We start from the raw sequence: 24679 nt of genomic DNA on the forward strand, positions 1-24679 counted from the left end.
GTACAATCCCTATTCTGATGCCTTATAATAACTATCCCATTCTGATTTGTTGTCTTTCGTACTTGCTCGGGCATATTACACACATTCATACACTCAACTGTCTCCCTAAAGTCTGCATATCTACTCCCCCCCCCCCTTAATAACTCTAGTTTCCCTGATTCTGCACATCCACTTAATCCATATATTGTTGATCAGTTGATTTGTACTAATAATTTTGGTTTTAAGAAATCATAAAAATACAATGATGATGTGTTAAGTAGAAACAAATGGCACTACAAAGAAGTACTGCTAGTTCTGTTCTTTCCCCATTACATGCATGTCAGAATGAATATGTTTATTATTATTATTAAATATTATATTTGTATATGTTCCCATATATGAATGTTATGTTTAGTTTGTTCTACATCACACATTTTTTAAAAAAATTAATCCATGATGGATAAGGAAAAAAAATTATCAAATTTGACAAGGATATAGAATATAGAACTCTGTTTTTTCACATTTCACGTCCGTAGACGCCGTATGGTCACTGCCATACCTCACATGGTTTTGACAATGATGTCTTCTGCTAGAATAAGTGATAGGGTCGCAGATTCCCTTTCCACGCAGGGCTTGTAGGACAATCACAAACATCCATTCTCGTGGCAGGATTCAAACCTGCAGCCTCTTGGCTGGAGAGCGGAGACGCTAACCACTCGGCCGAACTCTGTTTTAGTGGCATTAAAATTGATGAAGTTGTCCTCACTCCATTGATAGATAGAAAGAGATCAGGGTTTAAAGCATTATTGAAGATGTTGAAGTAATAATATTTTTCAAAATATTATTGTTTCAGCAAATAGCAGGAACCAAAGAAAAGGTTAGTTATATTATCATCAAGTGCATGATAGAATTTTTCTCCAGATTAATTTTTTAAATCAGGATTCTGGTATTGTCAGATTTTCTGTTTTAATCTTCTAGTGCAGTGTTTCTTAACTTGTGATCCACGACAATGGGACAGGTGGTCCACAGGCAGACTTAAATTAATTAAATAAATATATTTTTTTTAATTATCCAAACAAAACAAATTAAAATTAAATAAGTAAGTAAAAATTATTGAAATCAACTGGAGCCTTAAAAAAACCAACAAATAGCGTCAGAATGTTCAGAGGCAAAAGCAATAAAACTATATTGTTTTTCACTTCACCACTCTTTTATTATTCGTCATTCTGCCGCTAAATTTGTAGCTGCGTCATTCTGCTTTCCCTTGCTGTTTTGTCAGATTTGAAGTGAACATGTGTTATCCACATTTCAACCAATTGCTTGTTGTGTATTGATTTTTATTTTTGAAGGTTTCCCTCCTTCCACCAAGGCTCAGTATATCTTCAGAAGTGCTAAGTGATGCTTGAACAAAGTGTGTCGTCAGTTAACCCCAGTATTTATATATTTATATATTTTTCAGAAACTTTTTTTTAATAATGGAAAAGAGGGTTAGAACTAGGATTTGAAAAGAAGAGCAAATGAAACAGGTAATGCTAACCCTAATTGTAATACACGTGTTGTAACGGCTAGTAAATGTGATACTATTAAAGTAGAAGAAGCAAGCAGTTTGAAGAAAAAATACCGAAGGAAATACAACAGTTCACATTTGGAATTCGGGTTTACTTGGTGTGGAGATGAAAGTGAACAGAAACCTCAATATGTTTTGTTTTATGAAGTGTTGTTGAACGAGCGCATGAAACCTGCAAAACTCCGACGACATTTAGAAACTAAACATTGTGATGTGAAAAATAAGCCAATTGAATTTTTTCAGAGATGCTTAGGGACATTAAATCATGGGAAAGATATAATTTCAGCCATGGGTTCCATTAATAACAAAGTACTGGAAGCATCCTATCTCTTAAGTTTGCGCATAGTGAAAACAAGGAAACCTCATTCTATCGGGGAAAATTGACTACTTCCAGCTATAAAAGATGTGGTAAAAACTATGTTTGGCAACAAGTTACTAAAGGATGTTGATTTGATTCCTCTTTCAAATGACACTGTCAGTTGCAGAATTAATGATATGGCAGGTGACATAGAATCTTAGTTAATTGAAAGAGTTAAGAAGAACCCTTATTATGCGTTACAAATAGACGAGACTACTAATGTTACAAATGATGCATAGTTAATATGCTACGTAAGATATGCACACGATAACAACATTCATGATGATATTTTGTTTTGTAGAACTTTGTCATCCCAAACAACTGGAGAAGAAATATTTCACACTCTCAATAATTACATAATACACAAAGGGATCCAGTGGGAAAAATGTATAGGCTTCTGTTCAAATGGAGCTCGCGCTCTTACAGGCATACATAGTGGAGTTGTTTCTAAGGTCAAAGAAGTAGCTCCGGATATAAGTTGGGTGCATTGTTTCATATATAGGGAATCGTTAGCCTCCAAAGGAATGCCACCAGAATTTAAAACTGTGCTATACAACGCTGTCAAGCTAGTTAATTTTATTAAAGCTTGACAGTTAAATAACAGGTTATTTTCAGTACTCTGCGATGAAATGGGCAGTGAATATACACAACTTTTGCTTCATTCTGAAATTCGCTGGCTTTCCAGGGGCAAAGTACTAACAAGGTAAAATCAGAATTAAAAAACAAGGAAATAACCTTGTTTTAATAATTCTGATGTTGCATCACTCCTTGACGAAGCATGGCTATCAGCACTATCCTATCTTTCAGGCATTTTTTCGAAATTAAATGAACTAAATCTCTCCCTTCAGGGAAATTTTTTAACTGTTCTTGATGCCTACAACAAAATAAAGGCATTCGAGAAAAAACTGGTTTCATGGATTAATTAATTATGTAAAAGACAGACAATTTGCCTTTTCCAACATTGGAATCCTTTTTAGTGGAAAATAATATATTTGTTCATTCTGAGTTTGTGGAAAGGGTTTGTGACCACCTCAAAAATCTGAAACGGAATTTTGAAACATATTTTCCGAATAACTTTTATAAGAAATTTCTGTGGGTTCGCGATTCCATTTCAGGCTTGCAGTCACGAGAACGACCTTTCGTTATCGAAAAAGGAACAGTTAATTGAGCTTCCAGGTGACAGTGGGCTTAAAATGCAATTCTGTGATCTTGGTTTTGCTCAATTTTGGATCTCATCTTCAGTGAGAAGTGAATTTCCGGAATTATCTGAAGAAGCATTGAAAATCATCCTGCAGTTTTCTACAACCTATCTTTGTGAGAAAGGATTTTTATCGCTCCTTCAAATAAAAACAAAATACAGAAATCGTCTTAGTGTGTGTGCCAATCTTCGACTGAAGTTGACCAATATTGAGCCAGATATCCAGCAACTCTGCAAGGGCCAAGAAGCTCAACCATCTCATTAAAAGTAAGTAGTAACATAATTATATCATCTTATTTATTTGTTTAATAAAAATTAAAACTTTGTTCAATGATGATACACTTTTAATCGTTTACTTCCAATTTAATTATGTTGCCATATCTTTCAAAACATGCTTTTAGATTTATTATGTTATAAAGGACACAGTTTTTCCGAAATGTTGGTAATTCCTATATAGGTTTTTTAAAAAAAATCACGAAAAGTCAAAATGACGTATAGGGAAATAAATTAAAAACACTATGTTTATTTTTGAAGTAAAACTGTAATTCCAACATTCTAAAATGTTATTTTTCTTGCTTTTATGTTCGCAAAATCATCGATCACATTGTCGAAGTCTATTTCATCACTCAGTTGCTGTTTTATAGACAGTAAGGCAAGATTTCATAAATGCCAAAAAAAAAAAAAAAAAAAAAGTGCCGCCATGGGATGAATCTTCCCCCCCCCCCCCAGCTATGCCTCTGTAACTTAGTGGTCCGCAGAATTGTTTTAGGCATTTTACTGGTCCTTGGGCTTAGAAGGGTTGAGAAAAGCTGTTCTAATGCGCTAAAGCACAAGTCCATCTTTGTCTTCCAGACCTTTTCCTGCCATCCTGGCATTACACAGCTATTCACTATACTTTTCTACATGAAATCTATAGTAAAAGAAGAATTAATTTTTAAGTTGAATAAATACTATTTAATAAAAAAAAAAAAAACTGTAAAAAAATGCGCTATTTTTCATCCTGACTGGCTTTTGGAAATTTTTAAATAGCCATTCCTCACCTTTAGTTATTGATGGTACTTGAGTTCAGGGCAATGAACAATTTCAAGACCTCAGGAAGGGTATAGCAACTGCCACCATCTCATATCCTAACCCTAACTAGTATAATATTATATGAAATAATGTCAGTTCTATGGCTGAGTTTTCTGAATTGTATGGTTAAAAACTTGAATTTTCCAGGTTTTTAACCATATAGTCAATTCCTGGAAGATGCAGATCTTCCAGGAATTGACTAACTCTGGAGGTGGGGGGGGGAGTGAAAAATTTATGACTTCGAAGATAAATACAACTAACACTCTTCTGTATATAATTTTCTTTTGCATGTTATTCCTTTTGAAAAAAAATTCATGCTTCAGATGACAGCTGATAAAATTTTATAGTTGAAACCAGCATATTTTGATTTTTCATATTAAATATGTATTTTTAAAAAAATATATGTACATTTTTATTTTATTTTTTTCTCATCTGGCCTCTCAAAACCAAGTTATTTGGCTGTGAGAGACACCATTTCATAACCTAATTAATACTCTGGAGGAAACTTATTTCTATCTGCATAATGTACTATGTCTGTTAATTGTGTATTCTCTGGCCAGTTTACCTGTTTGTGAAATGAAAACAATCTGTATGTGATGTGTTAACTTGCCTTCAGTTGAAAAGCCTATATAAGGGTTATTCATATCTTATGTAGGACTTGAACCCAAGTTTTTTCAGTCAATGCCATCTGTGCCACAATTGGTATTTATCTTCTCCCCCCCCCCTCCAAAAAATATCAAGTGTTAATAATTAAATGTAGTTTTGCACTTTGAGATATAAATTATACATAGGTGATTAACTATAGCATATGTTTTAATTATTAGTATTTTTTTATTCTTTAAGAATAAAAAAAATAATAATTTACCCAAGTTAGAGTTTATTTGTCTTGCAAACTGTGATCTACTATTCAGAAAATCAACAAAAATAGATTTTTTAATTAAAAGCTTTTATATGACATTTACTTTCACATTATCCATCTCATTAGTGATGCACACTTTTGACATTATTAATATGAAAACTTTTTACTAGAATCTTTTTTTTTGTAATGGACTTTACCTTTTGATTGATATAGAAGTTGCTTTTAAAGCAATTTCTCTACCATTCAACATAAATATTTAACCTCTTCAAAGACCTAAAGTAGTAGACCGAAGAGTGTGCAAAATTAATACATTGAATTAAACAAAAAAAAAGGAATGAAAAAGAAAAGAAAGTTTATGGATGGATAGATGTGTGTGCATGTGCACTGATTATTCTTCAAGCAGAGAAAAAAATAACTACAGAAACCTTAAGATTAGTTTTTATGTAGCTTAATTGCATTATTTAGATGCTTGTTCCATTGAAATTCACATTTTAGTAATTACACTGTTTATTTTTATATATATACATAGAATTTTATTATCAAAACTGAGAGCAATAAAGCTTTGGCAACATCCTTGGATCAAGCTGTGATACCAGACAATTCCTTTTTCAATGTAATGCTGAGAATAGTAGCTACTCGCTGTATGGCACAGGCTCTTTATTTCAGTAGTGGCATGCTTCCTGAAACTGACTATTATCATTATGGACTGGCAGTTGCCTTCTATACTCACTTCACTTCACCAATTCGTCGGTAAGTATTTAATGTTTTATATAGACAATGCTATTTGCTCATAATGGAAATAAACTTTAATCAGGATTTAACAGTTAGTTATTCAAGTTGAATAAGGTGCAGTTTATTTATTTTAATTTCTTATTGTCTAATACAGATTCACAAGAGATTTTAGAAGTGGCATCTTTCTGCTATAATGCTGGACTAACTTGCTCAACATATAGAGTTTTTGAACACCGTTTGATTTCTCGGTTAATGTCTATAGTTTACATCTCTGGTGTAGGCTTTCAGCTCTTCTTTGGACTTACAGAAGAGTAAGTCCAAAGTTTGTTTTCATAAGTTATGTCTTTTAAATATTCCCAGAGGTAAAAATTGGTCTCCAAAAACTGTTATGAGTATAGTTTGCCCACCGATTTGAGGTCCCTCGACACTTCTGCGCATCTCAGAAAAAGAAGAATCCATTCCGATAATAGGGTAATCAGTCCGTATAGTGGGATGAGTTGTTTATTATTACCGGTCGGAAAATTAACTTCTCTTTTATGATTATTGTAGTTAACTATGTTGCTTGTATAACAGTTGGAAAATTTTACCTATAAAGCACGTGATTTCGCGTGTTGGCGACCAATTCGGACGTCCTTCATTTTTTTCTCCCCTTCAGCATGAATTGACTATTCTTGGAAAGACGCGAAGCAGGGACCTGGAAACGGTGGGCGAACTATAATACTGTTACAAGTGTTACATACTTGCATTTATAGTATGTGCATGCAATTATCATATTGTACTCAGCCTTCTCTTTGTTCAGTTAATGTTTCAATAAGTTGATCAATAAACTTACAGTAAATGATTGCTGTCATAGTTGTTGAAAACCTTGTAAAAATTTGCAGTTTAAACACTAATCTTCTGCAGATGCAGCTGATATTTCTTTGAAAATGTTGAAATTTTCTATGCCTAATATCTGTGTTTGATGGGAAAATACCCTGACAAGTGAAACTATGTTTTATCATAGAAGCATGGCTGCAAAAATTTGTCATCTTCAATGATGGAAGCAAGCCATTTGAAAAAATAAATAAATAAAAATTCAACACCATGATCTAGATGCAGACTTTGGTAAACGATTTTTTGTGAGAATATAGATTTTGATTTAACTTGTGACAGTTTTTGCATAGACTTTCTTTACTGCTGAAAGATGTTGCCAAGGTTCAAAGAGTGCCAAACCTTTGGTATGCTTTGAAGTGGTGTATCCTATTATTAGAGTATCTAGATTCTTGCATTTATCTTTACTCAGAAAGTAAAAAAATAAAATAAAAATAAATTTAATTTAATTAATTTAGTCGTGGTTATTGTATGTGTAGTAGTTGATCCTTTTGCTTTGTTTTGTAGTTATGCCGACATTATTGTACACAGGCTGCTTGCTGTTGCAATTGATGCTGATGAAACATATGCTGAGTTGGTTGATAATAAAAAAACACAGGTCAGTATTTTATTAAAATTTGGTGAATTTCTTTAAATCTTTGTTTATTTACGTGATTAATTAATTTATCTTCCAACAGTTAATTGCAAAGAAAATATTATTATGAGAATACACTCATCAGCCAAAATATTATGACCTCCAACCTAGTATCACGTTGGTCCTCCTTTAGCTGAGATAGCTGCATACACTCATCTTGGCATTGGCTTCACTAGACACACAGAAGATCTTCTGAGGTATTCTGAACCAACTAGACAGAATAACATCCTGGAAGTCAACGGTTGAGCAAGGTACTGTCAGATGCTGCATTTCACATAATTCCACAAATGTTTGATGAGATTCAAATCAGAAGAATTGGATGTGCCATGGATGCATATGGATTGCTTAGATATGCTCTTCAAATCATGCTTACTTAGTGAAAACCTGACACTCAGCAGTACTTGCAGGAAGAGTTCAGATCCATCAAACCACATTGTCACCATGTAGGGCAATACCTGGTCTGAAGCAATCCCAGGTAAGAATTAGCATTCAAGGTGTGCTCAGTGGGGATGAGTGAATCCAGTTACTTTCATGAGAATGATCCTCATACCAGGATACAATCACCATTTCCCTCTTTGTGGCCAGCTTGGTTGCCTAGAAACAGGCTGGGTAGTCAAATGCTTGGGCTGGGAATAAATTTAAAAGGTACATGGATTAGTCAGCATTTGTGCATGGATTTTAATATATGCATACACACTGACTTCCATTGGTTATCACCTGTTCTAGCTTACTCATTGTACTGTTGTGTTATAGGTTGCTAGCTCTTTGTGAGTTTATTGTGTGTGTGTGTGTGTGTGTGTGTGTGTGTGTGTGTGTGTGTGTGTGTGTGTGTGTAAAATCAATTAGCCCCATCCCAATTTTAATTTTTGTGTTAGGTGCAATAGTCTGTCATGGCCAAGTAATGTGGCATCTTTGAAACTTAATTATTGCTTATGATAAGGCAGTTAATCCTGTATGCATCTTCTGCTATGTCTGTAAATTGCATGTGTTCTTCTGGCCAGTTTGCTTGTTTTACAGGAAGAAAAGTTCAAATATCCAGAAGGGAAACCCTGCCACATCTGTATGAGACCAGCTAACTCACCTTCAGTCGAAAAGCCCTAATAAATGTTCTTCCTACCCTGTATGGAATTTGAACCCAGATCTTTTAAACCAAAGTACGTACAGCAAAATAATTTTGTAAGTAAAAATTTATAAAGATTCAGAAATCAGGCAGTAAATTTTAATTATTTCTTATACTTGGTGCACAAAAAAAATTGCCTGTTATTTATTCATAAAAACAAGAAAAAAATTATCACATACAGGCAGTTCCCAGGTTTATGAGTAGTTTTTTTTTTTTTAAGTATCAAATATCAACAAAAAAATCAAAACTATGAACAATAATTGTAATAAATAAAAGCAAAACATCATAAATATGGCATTTCAAACCACTCAGCTATGCATACAGTATTACTCTGCATGTGTTCAGTCAGATGAGAGCATCTCAGTTACTCACATAACATAAAGAGCTACCATGCTGACATTAAAAAGAGTGGCTGTGTTGCTTTTTATTTCTCACTGTCTTTTCTTATTTCACAAATATTCGTTTTGGTTTACTGTCATCATGATCAAATTCCTGATATGTACCTTCATATGATAGTACTACATGAAAAACTTACATCATTACTAACTTCCCATTTACAATTTTCCTCCAAATCAATCTGTTACCTGTCAAGACTCCAACATTATCAGATCTTATATTTCTGTTCTCTAAGGCACTTTTTACTGTATCAGTCCACCTATATCTTGGTCTTCCTCTGGGTCTTTTACCTGCCACCTGGCAGAGAACACTTGTTTTGCTGATGTTTTGGTTTACTATGAAGATAAACCAAAACAAAGTAATGCTATGGAGTGTGTTAATAAAAAGAAACAGCAAAGATGAATCATCAAGGAGTGTACATTTGATGATCATGAAGAGTAAATATTCTTAATCATTTGTACATAATATAAATAATTTCTTTATTATTATAATTTGCTTGATTTTAATGGCTATATTTTCATTTCTTTGAATAATGCTTCTCCACTGATTCCTCTTTTGTCATATTCTCAACAGTTGTATCAAGACAATTCCTCTTACCCCCCCTTCAAACCACTCAGCTATGCATACAGTATTACTCTGCATGTGTTCAGTCAGATGAGAGCATCTCAGTTACTCACATAACATAAAGAGCTACCATGCTGACATTAAAAAGAGTGGCTGTGTTGCTTTTTATTTCTCACTGTCTTTTCTTATTTCACAAATATTCGTTTTGGTTTACTGTCATCATGATCAAATTCCTGATATGTACCTTCATATGATAGTACTACATGAAAAACTTACATCATTACTAACTTCCCATTTACAATTTTCCTCCAAATCAATCTGTTACCTGTCAAGACTCCAACATTATCAGATCTTATATTTCTGTTCTCTAAGGCACTTTTTACTGTATCAGTCCACCTATATCTTGGTCTTCCTCTGGGTCTTTTACCTGCCACCTGGCAGAGAACACTTGTTTTGCTGTTTTGGTTTACTATGAAGATAAACCAAAACAAAGTAATGCTATGGAGTGTGTTAATAAAAAGAAACAGCAAAGATGAATCATCAAGGAGTGTACATTTGATGATCATGAAGAGTAAATATTCTTAATCATTTGTACATAATATAAATAATTTCTTTATTATTATAATTTGCTTGATTTTAATGGCTATATTTTCATTTCTTTGAATAATGCTTCTCCACTGATTCCTCTTTTGTCATATTCTCAACAGTTGTATCAAGACAATTCCTCTTACCCCCCCTTCAAACCACTCAGCTATGCATACAGTATTACTCTGCATGTGTTCAGTCAGATGAGAGCATCTCAGTTACTCACATAACATAAAGAGCTACCATGCTGACATTAAAAAGAGTGGCTGTGTTGCTTTTTATTTCTCACTGTCTTTTCTTATTTCACAAATATTCGTTTTGGTTTACTGTCATCATGATCAAATTCCTGATATGTACCTTCATATGATAGTACTACATGAAAAACTTACATCATTACTAACTTCCCATTTACAATTTTCCTCCAAATCAATCTGTTACCTGTCAAGACTCCAACATTATCAGATCTTATATTTCTGTTCTCTAAGGCACTTTTTACTGTATCAGTCCACCTATATCTTGGTCTTCCTCTGGGTCTTTTACCTGCCACCTGGCAGAGAACACTTGTTTTGCTGTTTTGGTTTACTATGAAGATAAACCAAAACAAAGTAATGCTATGGAGTGTGTTAATAAAAAGAAACAGCAAAGATGAATCATCAAGGAGTGTACATTTGATGATCATGAAGAGTAAATATTCTTAATCATTTGTACATAATATAAATAATTTCTTTATTATTATAATTTGCTTGATTTTAATGGCTATATTTTCATTTCTTTGAATAATGCTTCTCCACTGATTCCTCTTTTGTCATATTCTCAACAGTTGTATCAAGACAATTCCTCTTTTGCCAACAATTGCATAATTACCGCATTCGACTTGGTTGCTAACGTTCTGGTGATTATAGACAACATTGTTGTTGGTGACTTTGTTGCCAACAATGCACACTCATCAGCAACTTTTAAAGGATTCTTATTAAAATTTTTAGCACTGTCAAACACATCACTGCATTCAAAATTGCTATCCGAACCTTACTTACCTCCCTATGAATCTAAGTAACCATAATCTGACACTGGATTCTAGTCAAAATATTATTGATATCCTTAGCAGTGGGAGCTTTTTTTCAAATTGGCCATCGTGATTTTGGGCTGTTTTCACAGTCATTGAGAAAATTGCTTTCTGTGAATATTTTGTGGCATACAAATGGATTAAAAGAAAAAAATGAGAAAGTTAGTAAGGGATAGCAGCACCTCTTTGCAAAAGCTGACATAAGTTATTACATGTTAAAAGTTATGTTCAATAACTTTTAACTACTGTAGTAAACATACACACATGCTGTAGCTGATTTCCCTGTTTTGCAGGATTTTTAAAAAAAAAAAGTTTTTTATAGGGAAAATCCTGCTGCCTCTGTATAAGGCCAGCTAACTCACCTAAAAAACTTTATAAAGGTTCTTCACACCTAGACAGTATTTGGACCAGTTCTTTTAACCAAAGGTTTTTCTGCTGTCGGTGATACTGACTGAGCCACAGGAGATCTTTGATATACATATGTATGTATAATTATTCATTGCCATATTAAGAATAACTAATTCAGATGATGAGATATTTATTTTCATGAGGTTATTAAATTTAGTTATATATACTTATAGATTATGTAGTTCTGCGTATAGCTGCTTACATACAGTATGGAATAAATGAATGTTCCATATGGAATATTGATAGAGTAATATTTCTAAGGAAGATGCATTTACTATATTATTTAAATGCATCTTGTATTATTAATTTTTCCCGACAGGAAATCTGCAATAATTTGAACTACAGGCATCGAATGGCTCAGTATGCAGGCAGAGCCTCTGCCAATCTCTACACTCATGTGAGTAGTTCAGTATTATTACTTTTAGTTAAATATTTGGAGATTGCTTAAAAAATTTGCTGAACATCTTTAATAAGTAATGACATTCATGTATTACATAGAAAGTTAGCATGATACTGAACAAAAAAGAAATCCTCTGATTGATTTTTATTGATTTCTATAAATAGTTTTGAAGTTCTGTAACTAATTTATAATTGTAAATATAGCTGTAGTTTTTTCATGTGGCTTGGTTTTTAATTGATTGTGTGTGTGTGGGGGGGGGGGGTGTTTATTGTGATCAATTCCTGATGTGTACCCTCATATTCAAATGGAATGCATCTTTGGTCCTTTGAAGAACAGCTTGCCCCTATTGGCCACAAGTGATATCTCTGCCTCAACTTCTTTTGTATCTGGCCAGTTTCATTAATGCACTGCATCTCAGAATCATAATTCTCATCAACTCAAAGTGGACAGATCACCCCCCTCTATAGCTATAACACTCCATCCATGCTTTCACTAGAAAGAGAGCAGAAAAATCTTGATCAGTCTAGTCACGGAAAAAAAAAAAAAAGCCTCCTGCTCCTGATATTATGTTTCCAGTTAACCTCAGAAACTTAGGTTCTAGAAGAAACTTTTATTTTGTATTTCATTTTTTATACTTTTCTGCTGATCTGTCTATTCTTAATTTTCATTCCTCTGTTCTTACTTTGATCTTTTCTAAAATAATGCATAAATTTATCATCATCAATGAATGCTATCAAATGAATTAGATAGCATTCATTGCTTGTAAGCAATGAATGCTATCTAATTAACAGTCATAAGTATTAATTCTGATATTCTTAGCCTTACAGGTTCCCTTCATAATGTTTTACTCCTACATTTTGTGACTAGATAGTTATATTCCTCTTGGTGTGGTCATTCCAGCTCAAATGATGGACAATTTTTTTTCCCCTAATGCAAAATTACTCAATTGGCTGTGTCCTTTGGCTTTCTCATCTCATTTTCCAACTGTATGTTAATAAACTACTCTTAGTGCTGGCAGATATTATTCATAGTTTCAATACCTCCTTTGTTTAAAGGTGGAAAAAAGTGGGGAGAAATGATGAATAGGAAAGTTTAAAGTAGTAGCCTGGAGACACTACAGGCAGGATCATCTCTACAAAAACATAAATATCAAAATGCTTATCATTCTCGGACTAGTTTCAGTTTTTAATTGATGACTGTTGGTCCTATTCTAATAACTGGCTTAGAGTAAAAACATCTACTTTATTTTTCTGAAGTAAAAAAAAAAAGATACATTCCAACTGTGATACATGATCCTGTTCTATAGATGTGTTTCCAATTTTGTTAAATTTCAGGCTTTGATGGGATTTTATTAAGCTTCTCTAAATATACAAATTTTTGATTCTTGTCTGAAAATAATTTATTTCATTTTTTTTTTTAAAGCTTTTAAATAACTTCTGGAACTATATTGAAGTTTTAAAAGGAATTGAACTTGCAGCTTACTGGGGAGAACCTCAGATATACAAATACTATTGGAGAAAAATTGAGAGTTTGAATTTTGAAAACAAGAACAGAGCCTTAGAGATCTAATTAGTCAATCAAATAAGAGATCTTCTCTTATTTGATTGGCTTAATAAGGGAAGCATGTTGTAAAGTTATATGCGAGTATAAAAAAAATCAGAATTTCGTGGTAAACTCAAGAAGTTAAAAGCAATTCTGGAAAGAAGAAATCATATTCTTCACAAGAAGTCCTGACTTGTGAAAAAAAAATTGTTTTCAAAGGACATAAAAATGTCCTGCATGCTAATGGAAAGGTTTAGAAATTAAAGAAAGTGTATACTGTAAAAGGAAAATAATTGGATATTATAAAGGTGACAAGCTGAAGATAAGGATAGTCTGGGTGTGTGGAGTACTCCAAAAAATTAAATAGAATAAACTGTGACAGAACATTGTTGAAATATATCTAATAATCTAAAAAGTAGAAAAATAACTGGAGTAGTTATGATCCAGAAATGATCAAACATGTTAATATAAAAATTTTACAATGACAGATCAGAATTCAAAAGGTTGAATTTCCAGATCATTGGAGTAGACTCTTATAATAGCCATTTATAAAAAATGTATTAAAAGTGGATGTGTAAATTACTGTATGTTTGCATAAATCTTACTTGAGAAGGTGTTAAGAAAAATTATGAAAGACAAATTTGGAGAACAAGAAGCTAGGTTCTGGCCAATAGAAATTCTTAGGACCAAATTAAGACAAGTCAAGAAATAAATCATGGAATATAATGTAGATCTGTGTTTAAATTTTATAGATCTTGAAAAGGCATATGATATGGTGTCAAGAAGAAAGCTTGTCAAATGCTACTACAGTTAAACGATGTAAATGGAATATTATACAAAGTTTTAGGTCAGCAGCATGAATGGATGGAGTAATGTAAAATTGGAAAGAAAAGATGGTGCTCTATCCGCTGTTAGTATCTTATGTTTCATTAACCCCATTATCAAAATATGAGATATTAAACTTAGTTTTTTTATTTTATGCTAATGTTGTTGTACTCTTAAATAAATCTAGTACAATTCTTCAGGAATCTAATTAAACTGCTGGAACAAATTTGGTATGGAAATCAGGAATAAAAGGACAAAATCTATGAAAATTGGCAGGAACATGGAAAACCCATAGAACTAGTAAACATTTCAACTGTTTGGCACATTTGTAACAAAGATGACAAACATAGAGATAAGTACAGCTGGTATGGTGGTAGCTCCATTGAATAAATGTATATAGAATGAGAGGGAAATTATCCAAAATACTAAACTAGCAGTATACAAGACAATGTTCAAGCCAGGTTTAACTGAACAGATCCAAAAGTTTAGTTGCAAATAAAACAGTGAAATCATATTAAAAATGAAGTTATTAGAAAGGAACTTCACATTATGAGCATTCAAGAATGTGTGACCAGAGTTAATCTAAGGTGTATACTCATTTAAACAGACTGGTAGTGGAAAGATTAGAATAACATTCTTGCATTTGGATGCCAGGATTGTAGTAAGAAGAGCTGGATCTAGCTGAAATGATGTGGTTGATAGTGCCTTAGACAATTGAAGTGTAAGATATGACAGTATGGGTGATCCAACCAATAACATTAGTTTGGAAGAAAATTGTTGGCACAATACTAATTATCATTATCAAGAGAGACACAGGAAGGGAGTCAGTGACTCATCAAGGGAGGTCACATTGTATATATATATATATATATAATGTGCACCATTTGAGGCTACTTATCAGAAAATGTATCAATATATCTACATAGTCTCTTGAATTATTGTAGACAGGCCAACTTGTTCCTCAAAAATAATCTTTTTACAAATATATAACAGCAAAAACAATGAAAATGGAGCTGACCCTCATATAACCAACCTGTAAAGCTAAAAAATAAAATTCTCAACCTAAATAATAATAATGATTCATTGTGCCAGGTGTCATCATGCTCATATTAGAGAACTTTTTTGGATAATTCAGTATCATAACATGAATTTATGATACTGAATATACTTGCCTTTGCTCCACTACATCACTGTTCTACCGCTTATCAATCTCTGTGTAAACATCCTCTTATTTTCTTTCCTGCATTTTTACTGTTATTTCCAGTGATTAATTATTATTTTTCTCATCATACACTTGAAAGAAGGGTGCCATAAAATTTTAAAGCATCACAAAGGTTCTTCCATGGGAAGAACCTTTGTGATGCTTTAAAATTTTATGGCACCCTTTATGAAACCACTGCATTGCACCATCTACTGTCCACTAATTTTTTTTCTTTTTTGTCTCTTAATTGCCTGTGTTTTCTAGCTGATTTGCTTGATTGCAGTATAAAAAAAAAAAAAAAAAATCCCTGCCACCTCAATATAAGATTGGCCAACTCATCATTAGTTTCCTGATATGTACCCTCAAGAGGTGGACAGGATATCATGGCAGTACTACATGATCATGTTTACATTATTACTAATCTCCTGTCAGCACTCCAATATTGTTGTATTTTATATTTCAGTCTTGAGCACTTTTGGCTGAATCAGTGCAGTGAAGATATTGGTTTTCTTCCAGGTCATTTCTATATATTATATCTTCATTTTTAATGATTCTACCATTGATGCCAACTGTTTGGTCTCCTAATTTTTCCCGGATCACTTGCCCATGGTTTCTAATCTTTGAACTGTTGCCTTATTTCTTGTCCAACTCTCAGATTCATAAGTTGGGTAAGAAATAAGGCAACAGTTCAAAGATTAGAAACCATGGGCGAGTGATCCAGAAAAAATTAGGAGCCCAAACAGATGTCGTCAATTATTTATTGTTCATTTTTAGGCCCAATTTATTATAGCTGTTATTCAGTTTGGGTAGAGAATTCTGTAGTCTTGCAGTGGATTTGTTTAGGAGTACAACATCATCTGCATAAAGTAGTTATAGGATATTGGTTGATGAAATTTTTCTTTATGTGGAAGGCAGGTAGAAGACAAAAGGACACCTGTTGAAGATGAATTCATGTGCAGTTAAGAAAGGATGAGAGCTAAATTTTTCTCTCAGTGAGCAAGTGGAACAGTTTGCTTGTTGGTGGTGACTACATCTAGTGAATGAGCATAAGAGAAGGTTATGATGGCTGTTCTGGGCAATGTATGGCACTCCATTGATGAGTCCTCAACTTCTTGAAAATCTGATAATAACATCCAATTTCATGTTCTTGCCATATCCATATACAAACTTTCAATATCCTGAGCACCACCAGTTGATCAGTCACTTTTCTAAGGATATTGGAAATTTGTATATGGATATGGCAAGAACATGAAATTGGATGTTATTATCAGATTTTCAAGAAGTCATTGTCATTGACAATGACATTGTCAATGACAATGTCATTGACATTGTCATTGACAATCTTGACATTGTCAGCATCCAGGAATAATGCATTCCTGGATGCTGACAATGTCAAGTTCTTTCCTAATATCCTCGTTTTTAATATGATATTGCCATTGATGACATCTGTTCGTGTCTTTAATCTTTCTCAGGACTCTCATATCTGCAGTCTCTAGTCTTTGGTCAAGTGTTTTACTTCTAACCCAGCTCTCAGATCCATAAGTTAAAATTTGTTTGAACACTGTCTCGTATACAGGTAATTTAGTGTTTTGACTAATTTCTCTCTTATTCCATATGAATTTATTCAGTTGACTTCCTATCATACCAGCTTTGTTGATTCTGTTGTCTATTTCCATATTTAATTTACCATCTTCACTAAAAATTGTGCCTAAGTAGGTGAAATGTTTTACTTGTTCCACAGGTTCTCCGTTCACACCGCATGTTGACATTTTCAACGATTCTGCCTATTTTCATTCTCTTTGTCTTGTTATTGCTGACACCTTCATACCATATCTATTACAACAATTATTCAATTCAGTCAGGGAATCTTGCAGACTTGTAGCATTTAGAAGTATAACATGGTCCTCATAAAGCTAAGAGCTGACATTACAAATTTTGATATTAGGTTTAATACCACTTTCCTTCATAATGTGATCCATATAGATAATGAATAACAGGGGGGATAATGTACATCCTTGTCTCACACCAGATTTTACATTAAACCATCTTCCTGTACTTCCTTCAATTCAAACTGCTGACTTGCAACTCAAATAAAGACTAGATATTGCTTGATATAATGCCCCATTGACACCATATAACTGTAGCGTATTGAATAGCTTCTGTCGTCACCTTGTCAATAGCCTTTTCCAGATCGATAAAACTTAAATACAGATCTTTATTATATTCCCATGATTTCTCAACTATTTGTCGTAAAGTAAAGATCTGATCCTGACAGCCTCTATTTGGCCTGAATCCAGCTTGTTCTTCAAGCTTTTCTTTCAAAATTCTTCTCAACCATTTCTCAAGTATACTTGCATAAATCTTACCAGGAACACTCAATAGGGAAATACCTTTGTAATTCTCACATTCAGTTTTATTTCCATTTTTATATATGGGTACTATGAGAGCTCTACTCCAATCATCGGGAATTTCCTCCCTCTGTCCAGGCCTTCTGAACTATTCAGTGCAGCCACTGTAAGACTTTTATACCACCATACTCCAGCATTTCTGATTGCATATCATCTACTCCTGCTATATTTTCATATTTCAAGCCTTTGATGGCTTTTTCTACTTCAAGTATGAATATGTATTCTTGACTGTATGCCTGTTGAGTGTTTTTTACCACTGTGCTATCACTGCTTGTTTCATTTAGCAATTTTTCAAAGTAATTACTCGATACTTCAAGGATATCTTTTTCTCCCGTTTTCATGTCACCTTTATCATCTCTAACTCCTTTTACAGCACTCTTTTCTCCATTTCTAAGCGTCTTTAACAACCTCCAGAATGTTTTGCCACCTTCTTGATATTTATTTTCTATGTTTTTGCCAAAGTCCTCCCATGACTTTTGTTTAGCTAGTTTTTGTTGCCACGAACTTTTGATATGCATTCTTCTTTTCCTTCACTGCCTCTTTAACTTCCTGTGTCCACCATCAAGTTTCGCTTTTTCTATCCTTGCAGACAACCAACCTCACCACATGCCTTTCTGGCTGAATCAATCAGGGTTTTCTTCAAGGCTTGCCTCTGAATCTCCAATGTTTGGTTCATATTCTCAAACTCTTTCATTTTTTCTTCAATAATCTTTGTGTATTTCAGTCTACAGTTCATATCTGAGAGCTGCTCAACTTTTATTCGCTTTAAAACTTTCTTACATGTTATTCTTTTCAATATGAAATTCAATTTTATCTAGCTACTGATTAGCAAATTAGTGTTGTTTTTATAATGATTAGAGTTGTCTATATAATGATTCCTCTCATCTTGAGAAGATTCAAATCTGAGGTGTTTTCCAATCGAAGATTCCATTGCTCTGTTTTTCTCCGATCCATGCTGTGGAGGTGCTAAAGAACAACCATGCAATAAACATGCACTGATCTCATTCACATGGAAAATAAATAAGATTAATTAATATAAAATAATACAAAAATCCTTTAAGTAACTAAATTTGAAAGTTATACAAATCTGGCATTATATTCCCTTCAAGATACATTCTGACTAAAGAATACTTTAGTCAGTATTCTTTCTAAAATAAAATTTAATCAGTAATTTTAAATATTTGATTTAAATAATCAATATATAAAGCTTGTGTGTTTATTATATGGGAGACAACTCTAATGCCAAACTTAGTTGGATGTTTCTATATACTGTTTTCAAAAACTTAGATCCATATGGAAACAGTTTCCAGAAATTCAAACTATTATATTGAGAAGACTCAAACCTTAGGTCTTTTCCAGTGGAAGGATTGGAAAACACCTGAGGATCATCTTAAAAAAAATAACTATGTTGTGTTTTTAAGATGATAACAGCTCACCTTTACTTAATAGGATAAATATATATATTGTATTTTTTTTTAACTAGCTTTGATGAACACAATAAGCATTTTATCTAGCCACTGTTTAGCAAATTAGTGTTATCAGTCACAGAGATGACTAGTTGGAAATACAAACAGTACAAATGTAATACTAAGTTGCTAATGGATAACTATTTATAGATATGTAAATTCACTATATGGATTTATCATTATATTCTGTAATTTTTTGTTATTATTCTGTGTGAAATCAAACTATGCATTCTTTCTTTTTTTACTTATTTCAAAGATTAGATTTTGATAAGCCTTTTAGAGCTATACAGAATGTAATTTTGAATTGTCATTATGAATTGAATGAAAATGAAATTTGTTTGTTTCTTTCTTTCTTTCTCTTACAGATATTCTTAAAGGACACTGTCTTGGAAGAAGAAGGCTATGTTCTCTTTGTTCGAGAAAATGCACTTCAGATTTTGATTCCACGCTTTGGATTGGAAGCTACATTATATTTACCAAAAAAAGAGTCAGATGAATCTGTAGGAATTATAAATTTATATATAAAATAATATATATATATTGTATACACACACACCCTCTTTCAGTGCCCAAATTGTATGAGCCTAGTTCCGTTAGTGGCACTGTACACAGCCAACATTCATGTGTTTATCAGTAGAGAGAGAGAGAGAACTTGTTTAATTGTACAGGTAAACATGCAGCCACCTGTTATTTTCAACACACTAAAAACGCTCAGGATGAGTAGGATGTTTGTGCATTGGACTATTAGCAATTATAAAGATACAGAAGATGTGTCTGACTGCCAAAGAATAGGATGCAACAGGTTGTGAAGTGAAGGCAAAGGCATGCCTCCACCGTAATCCTATGAGAACACAGAAAGCGATATCACAAGAGATGAATGTTTCACAGATGTCACGTGTACTAACTGATGACATGGGAGGTGAGAGCCTATCATCGTTCTACTGGACACTTCCTAACACCACAACTTATGTGACAGATGGTGATAAAATCAAAGGTATTTCTCTGATGGTGCACAAATAACAGACGTAGATGTCCTCTTCACAGATGAGAAGATTTTCATCATTGAAAAGTCATTTAGCTGCCAAAACAATCAGGTATATGCCCTGAATGATCACACAGTAAAGTGTGCCCATTCAGGGTGTGAAGACCCTGAATGGTTTGGTGGGGATGGTGAAGACCTCTCTGGGTTCTGGGTGCCATAGCACCCAGAACCCAGAGAGGTCTTCACACTGTGTCAGTATGGTTTGGTGGGGAGGCGAGGGAGAGAGACATATCAGGGGTATCCAAGTTTCCTTTCTGTGAGGAAGAAATCAAAACATCTTTCAAAGTGTATGAAGACACTGTGCTGGGACCTGTGGTACAGGCCCTGAACATCATCCTGTTTCATGGTAGGCAGTGGACCATCTGAATTGTGGTTGAATCTTGAGAGACTAGCCTGCAAGAAACAACACCCCAGCATTGCCAGCCTGAAGGTGAATTTGAAGTGAGAAGTAATGAAGGGCTGAGGTGAACATCAACCAATGATGTTGTGATCGTGTTAAGCACATTAGGAACAATATTCTGCTATGAAATATACTGATGTCAAAGCATTGCTGGTATCTCTGTGGATAGAGACAGAAACTAGCAAGCTCTCCATGGAGAGCTTGCTAGTTTCTGCAAGATTTGAATTTATCAGCAGTCTTTGTCAAGTGTTCTTTGAAAGTCAAAGAATCTATCTAGAGTTTAGGAATGTAGGTCAATTGACTGTTATATAAATGGAAAGCAATGCCTTCAGTTTTTTTCAGATGAAGTTGTAAGTGGAATTTGAAATCTGTGATTCTGTTTAAGAATTTATGTAAGCCATTTTTAATATAGGTAGTCAAGGCCTACACCTGATGACAGCAATGTATGTTAGGCATAAATTTGACCTGTTCTACAGGTATATTTCTATTACTGTTGAAAGTAGTTATTAAGTTTTGATTATACCACTGTTAATATATATATTTTGCAATTTGAAAGGGTCAAATTGCTGTGTCATTGAAAACAAATTTCCTTGAAAAAAGTGGTGGTGATATCATATCATAGATGTAAAGACTTAAAAACACTGAAATCAGCACAAATCCTTGTGGAAGATCTTTCCTTTACTTTTGGAATCAGAGATTCTGTTTAAGCATTTAAATTATTTTCAATATAAGTGTTCAAGGTCACACTACCTGATGATAGCAACTTCTGTTAGGCCTAAATCTTGTCTGTTCTATGGGTATCTTTCTATAAACAATCAAGGAAATCCTATTATATAACCCAATGAAATTCATCTACCAGTTTCAACACTAATAAAATTTCCAAAGACAGAAAGAGTGAGATTTATACCCAGCGCTCAACCTGTGGTGATAGTCACAGCTTTACCTGGCCATCCATTGAAGCCAACACACAAGACTCTTCTGTTCAAAAAGTTCCAGGACTCATATAAAGAAACTGTTCACACTACTATATTGTTTTGTAAGTAGATATGCATGTAGGCATGCCATAACATGATGAAACAAGCCCAACCATTGCATCACCTCAGTCTCCCACAGCAATGCTTTGATGAATGAACAAGAAGTTTTTTCTCTTTTTTTTAGTGTCTCAGTGTCAAGAATTAATGAACCACATGTGCATGCACAGTTTTTGTATTAAAGGCAAAAAAAAAAACCCATAGAAACATGCTTAAAACATCTTTTGGGGATAATGTCTTTAAGCCATTTAAAGACATCTGAGTAGTTTTTTAAAAGATTTAAAGATGGTCAAGCTTCAATTGATGATGATGATCCTCGCTCTGAATGGGAGTTGAAAGAGCTTGCTCAGCTCTTTCAACTTGCAAGTTTCTGACTCAAAAGAACATCACAGTACCTCACCCACCTACTGCTTCAATAGTATGTCCAATGTTTTTCCCACTTGAAAGTATCTCTGGAACTGTTCTAAAGAAATAGCTTTAAGTTGCTCTGCCGCATTCTGTTTAATTTCATTTATTTCTCGACTTTTTATTTCCTAAGCTAAAATCTGTCCTTAAAGGATGGAGGTTGCAAGACATAAATATTGCAAAAACAGTAGCCCAGCACTCTGAATTGCCATCTTTCATGCAACAAATACTGGCATATTCTTCATCCCCCACCCTTTTACCACTTGTCTAACACTAGTCACTGCAGTAATATAATCGTGTTTAAGATTACTCTTAAATAGGATTTATGCTTTTCATAATAGTTTGTAACATTACATTATTTTTGTTAAATTGTTCAATGAAAAATAAGAAAATTATGTCAGTTGCTGCATATGTACCTTTATGCTACTTATTTATGACTGTAGAACAAACCGAATGTCCTTCATCTAAGCAGCATATATATTGAATTATTTTATGAAATACTTAAATACATATTACTTAATAATCATTTCTTGTTTACTGACACCATTACAGATGACTTCAGAAATAAATTTGAAGCAGTTTGATCCTGTTGTGGTACAGCTCTCTATAGATCAGTCAAATATTCAACATTCTAAACTTTCTCTGAAGTTAGTAAAGCCACAGGTAAAGTAACATTTCCCTAATAATTTTGGTTTTTTATTTATTTATGTTGAAGAAAGTCATAATATACGAGGTGGTATCAAAAAGTTTCGAGACTAGCTCTATTTACGAGAAATTACTTTATATTTATATATATATATATATATTTATATATCTACGTTTACACACTATCACCTTCAAAATAGTCCCCTTGCATATCAATACAGCACTCCCAGCGTTCTTGTCACTTCTGCAATATGTCTTGGAAGTTTTCTTTTCGAAGCATGTCAAGCACCTTCTGCGATTCGCGCTGGATCTCAGCAACGGTGTCAAAACAGTGACCTTTGAGCTGGATCTTCATCTTTGGGAAGAGGGCGAAGTCTGCAGGAGCCAAATCTGGAAAGTAGGGTGGGTGCGGAAGTGAAATCATGTTGTTTCTGGTGAGAAACTCACGTGTGAGCTCGGTGACAGGGTGCATTGTCGTCATGGAGCATCCAGTTTTTCGCATGCCATAGACCTGGTCGCTTTCGCCGAATGTCCTCCCTCAGATGCCTTAAAACCTGGCAGTAGAACTCGCTATTGATGGTCTGGCCCCTGAGGACGCATTCTCGATGCGCAATGCCGCGAATGTCGAAAAAGACGATGAGCGTGCACTTGGTCAAGCTTCAGACCTGCCTGGCTTTTTTCGGTCGTGGAGATGATGGGCTCTTCCACTGTGAAGATTGTTGCTTCGTCTGAGGGTCGTACCTGTACACCCAAGTTTCGTCACCGGTAATGATCCTCGACATGAAGGATGGGTTATCCACAGCATGCTGATGGAGTTCTTTCTGCTCATGGGTCAGCAGCCTGGGGACAAACTTGGCAGCAACACATGTTCAAATCACACGTGAGGATTGCTTGGACTGTTCCGTATGACACACCGACATTGGCAGCAGTGTTGTGGAGTGTTCTCCGACGATCCTCATGCACAAGTTGCCGAATGGTTTCGACATTTTTGGGGGTTGAGCTCGTTGAAGGTCTTCCTAATCTCTCATCGTCTTCCAGTGATGTTCTTCCGCTTTTGAAGCACGCGTGCCACTCAAAAACACCTCGAACGACTCATTGCAGCATCACCGTAAACTTGTCGAATCATGTCAAATGTCTCTGTGGCAGATTTGCCCAGTTTCATGCAGAATTTCGCGTTTGCTCTTTGTTCTAACTTGCTGTCCATGATGAAATCACAGATGTGGTAATGCAGGTGGTCAGAATAGCATCAGTTGCACAGCTCCCGATGTACATAGGACGATGTCTTTTGGCACACTGACTTATGAAGGTAGGTGCTCCCTGTGACTGTGTGTGTGCTGCCATCTGTTGCCGTGTTACAAACCTAGTCTCGAAACGTTTTGATACCACCTCGTATATATATATAAAAGAGAGAGAGTGAGTGAATAATCAGATATAGTTTTAATCCAGGTCTTAAAACATATTGGATAACACTATTTGTACACTTAGCGATATTTCTGGTTGGAGAAATCAAAATAAATAAATACACAGTTTCTATTTCAGCATGCTTATAGAAGTCTATCCCATATTTTGAAGTTGGTTGGTATAATAGGTTCATAGTCTTTCCAGGTACTCCAGCATACATGTTTAATAGGCAGACCCCTCCTGAAAATGGCAGTTATATCTCATTACTGCTGGTTTAAAAAATTGTTCTGCAGTAGATGTAATATAGTTGTGTGAGGAAGGTGATTATAGCTGTAATTTTCCTGTAGAGGGAGTCTGTTGTCATTTGACTATTGTGATCATATTTTCATTGTGAAAACAGTTCATCAAAGTAGTGGGCTATTCATTAGCTTTTGGTTTTTAAAGCCTATAAGTTGTCTTCAGCTGTTGCATCAAGTTTAGAGGTTGTGTCACAAATTTGTTCATATTAG

The 24679-nt window shown here is 34.2% G+C and overlaps 1 protein-coding gene across 2 annotated transcripts in view; it reads left to right on the forward strand.

Annotated features, from left to right (window-relative positions):
* The window catches only part of Dis3 (exosome complex exonuclease RRP44-like protein Dis3), a 310868-nt gene that overhangs the window by 280810 nt on the left and 5379 nt on the right, over positions 1-24679 (forward strand). For both annotated transcript variants that reach the window (XM_090392656.1, XM_090392657.1), the window contains 5 exons: positions 5562-5782; positions 7142-7232; positions 11724-11801; positions 19612-19746; positions 22677-22787. In XM_090392656.1, coding sequence (XP_090248782.1) covers positions 5562-5782; positions 7142-7232; positions 11724-11801; positions 19612-19746; positions 22677-22787 — 636 coding nt within the window. The remainder of the gene's footprint in view (positions 1-5561; positions 5783-7141; positions 7233-11723; positions 11802-19611; positions 19747-22676; positions 22788-24679) is intronic.

This window comes from Typopeltis vanoorti, chromosome 5, assembly GCF_054136105.1.
Source record: "Typopeltis vanoorti isolate ZY-2024b chromosome 5, IOZ_Tvanoo_1.0, whole genome shotgun sequence".
In the NCBI taxonomy this organism is placed as follows: domain Eukaryota; kingdom Metazoa; phylum Arthropoda; class Arachnida; order Uropygi; family Thelyphonidae; genus Typopeltis; species Typopeltis vanoorti.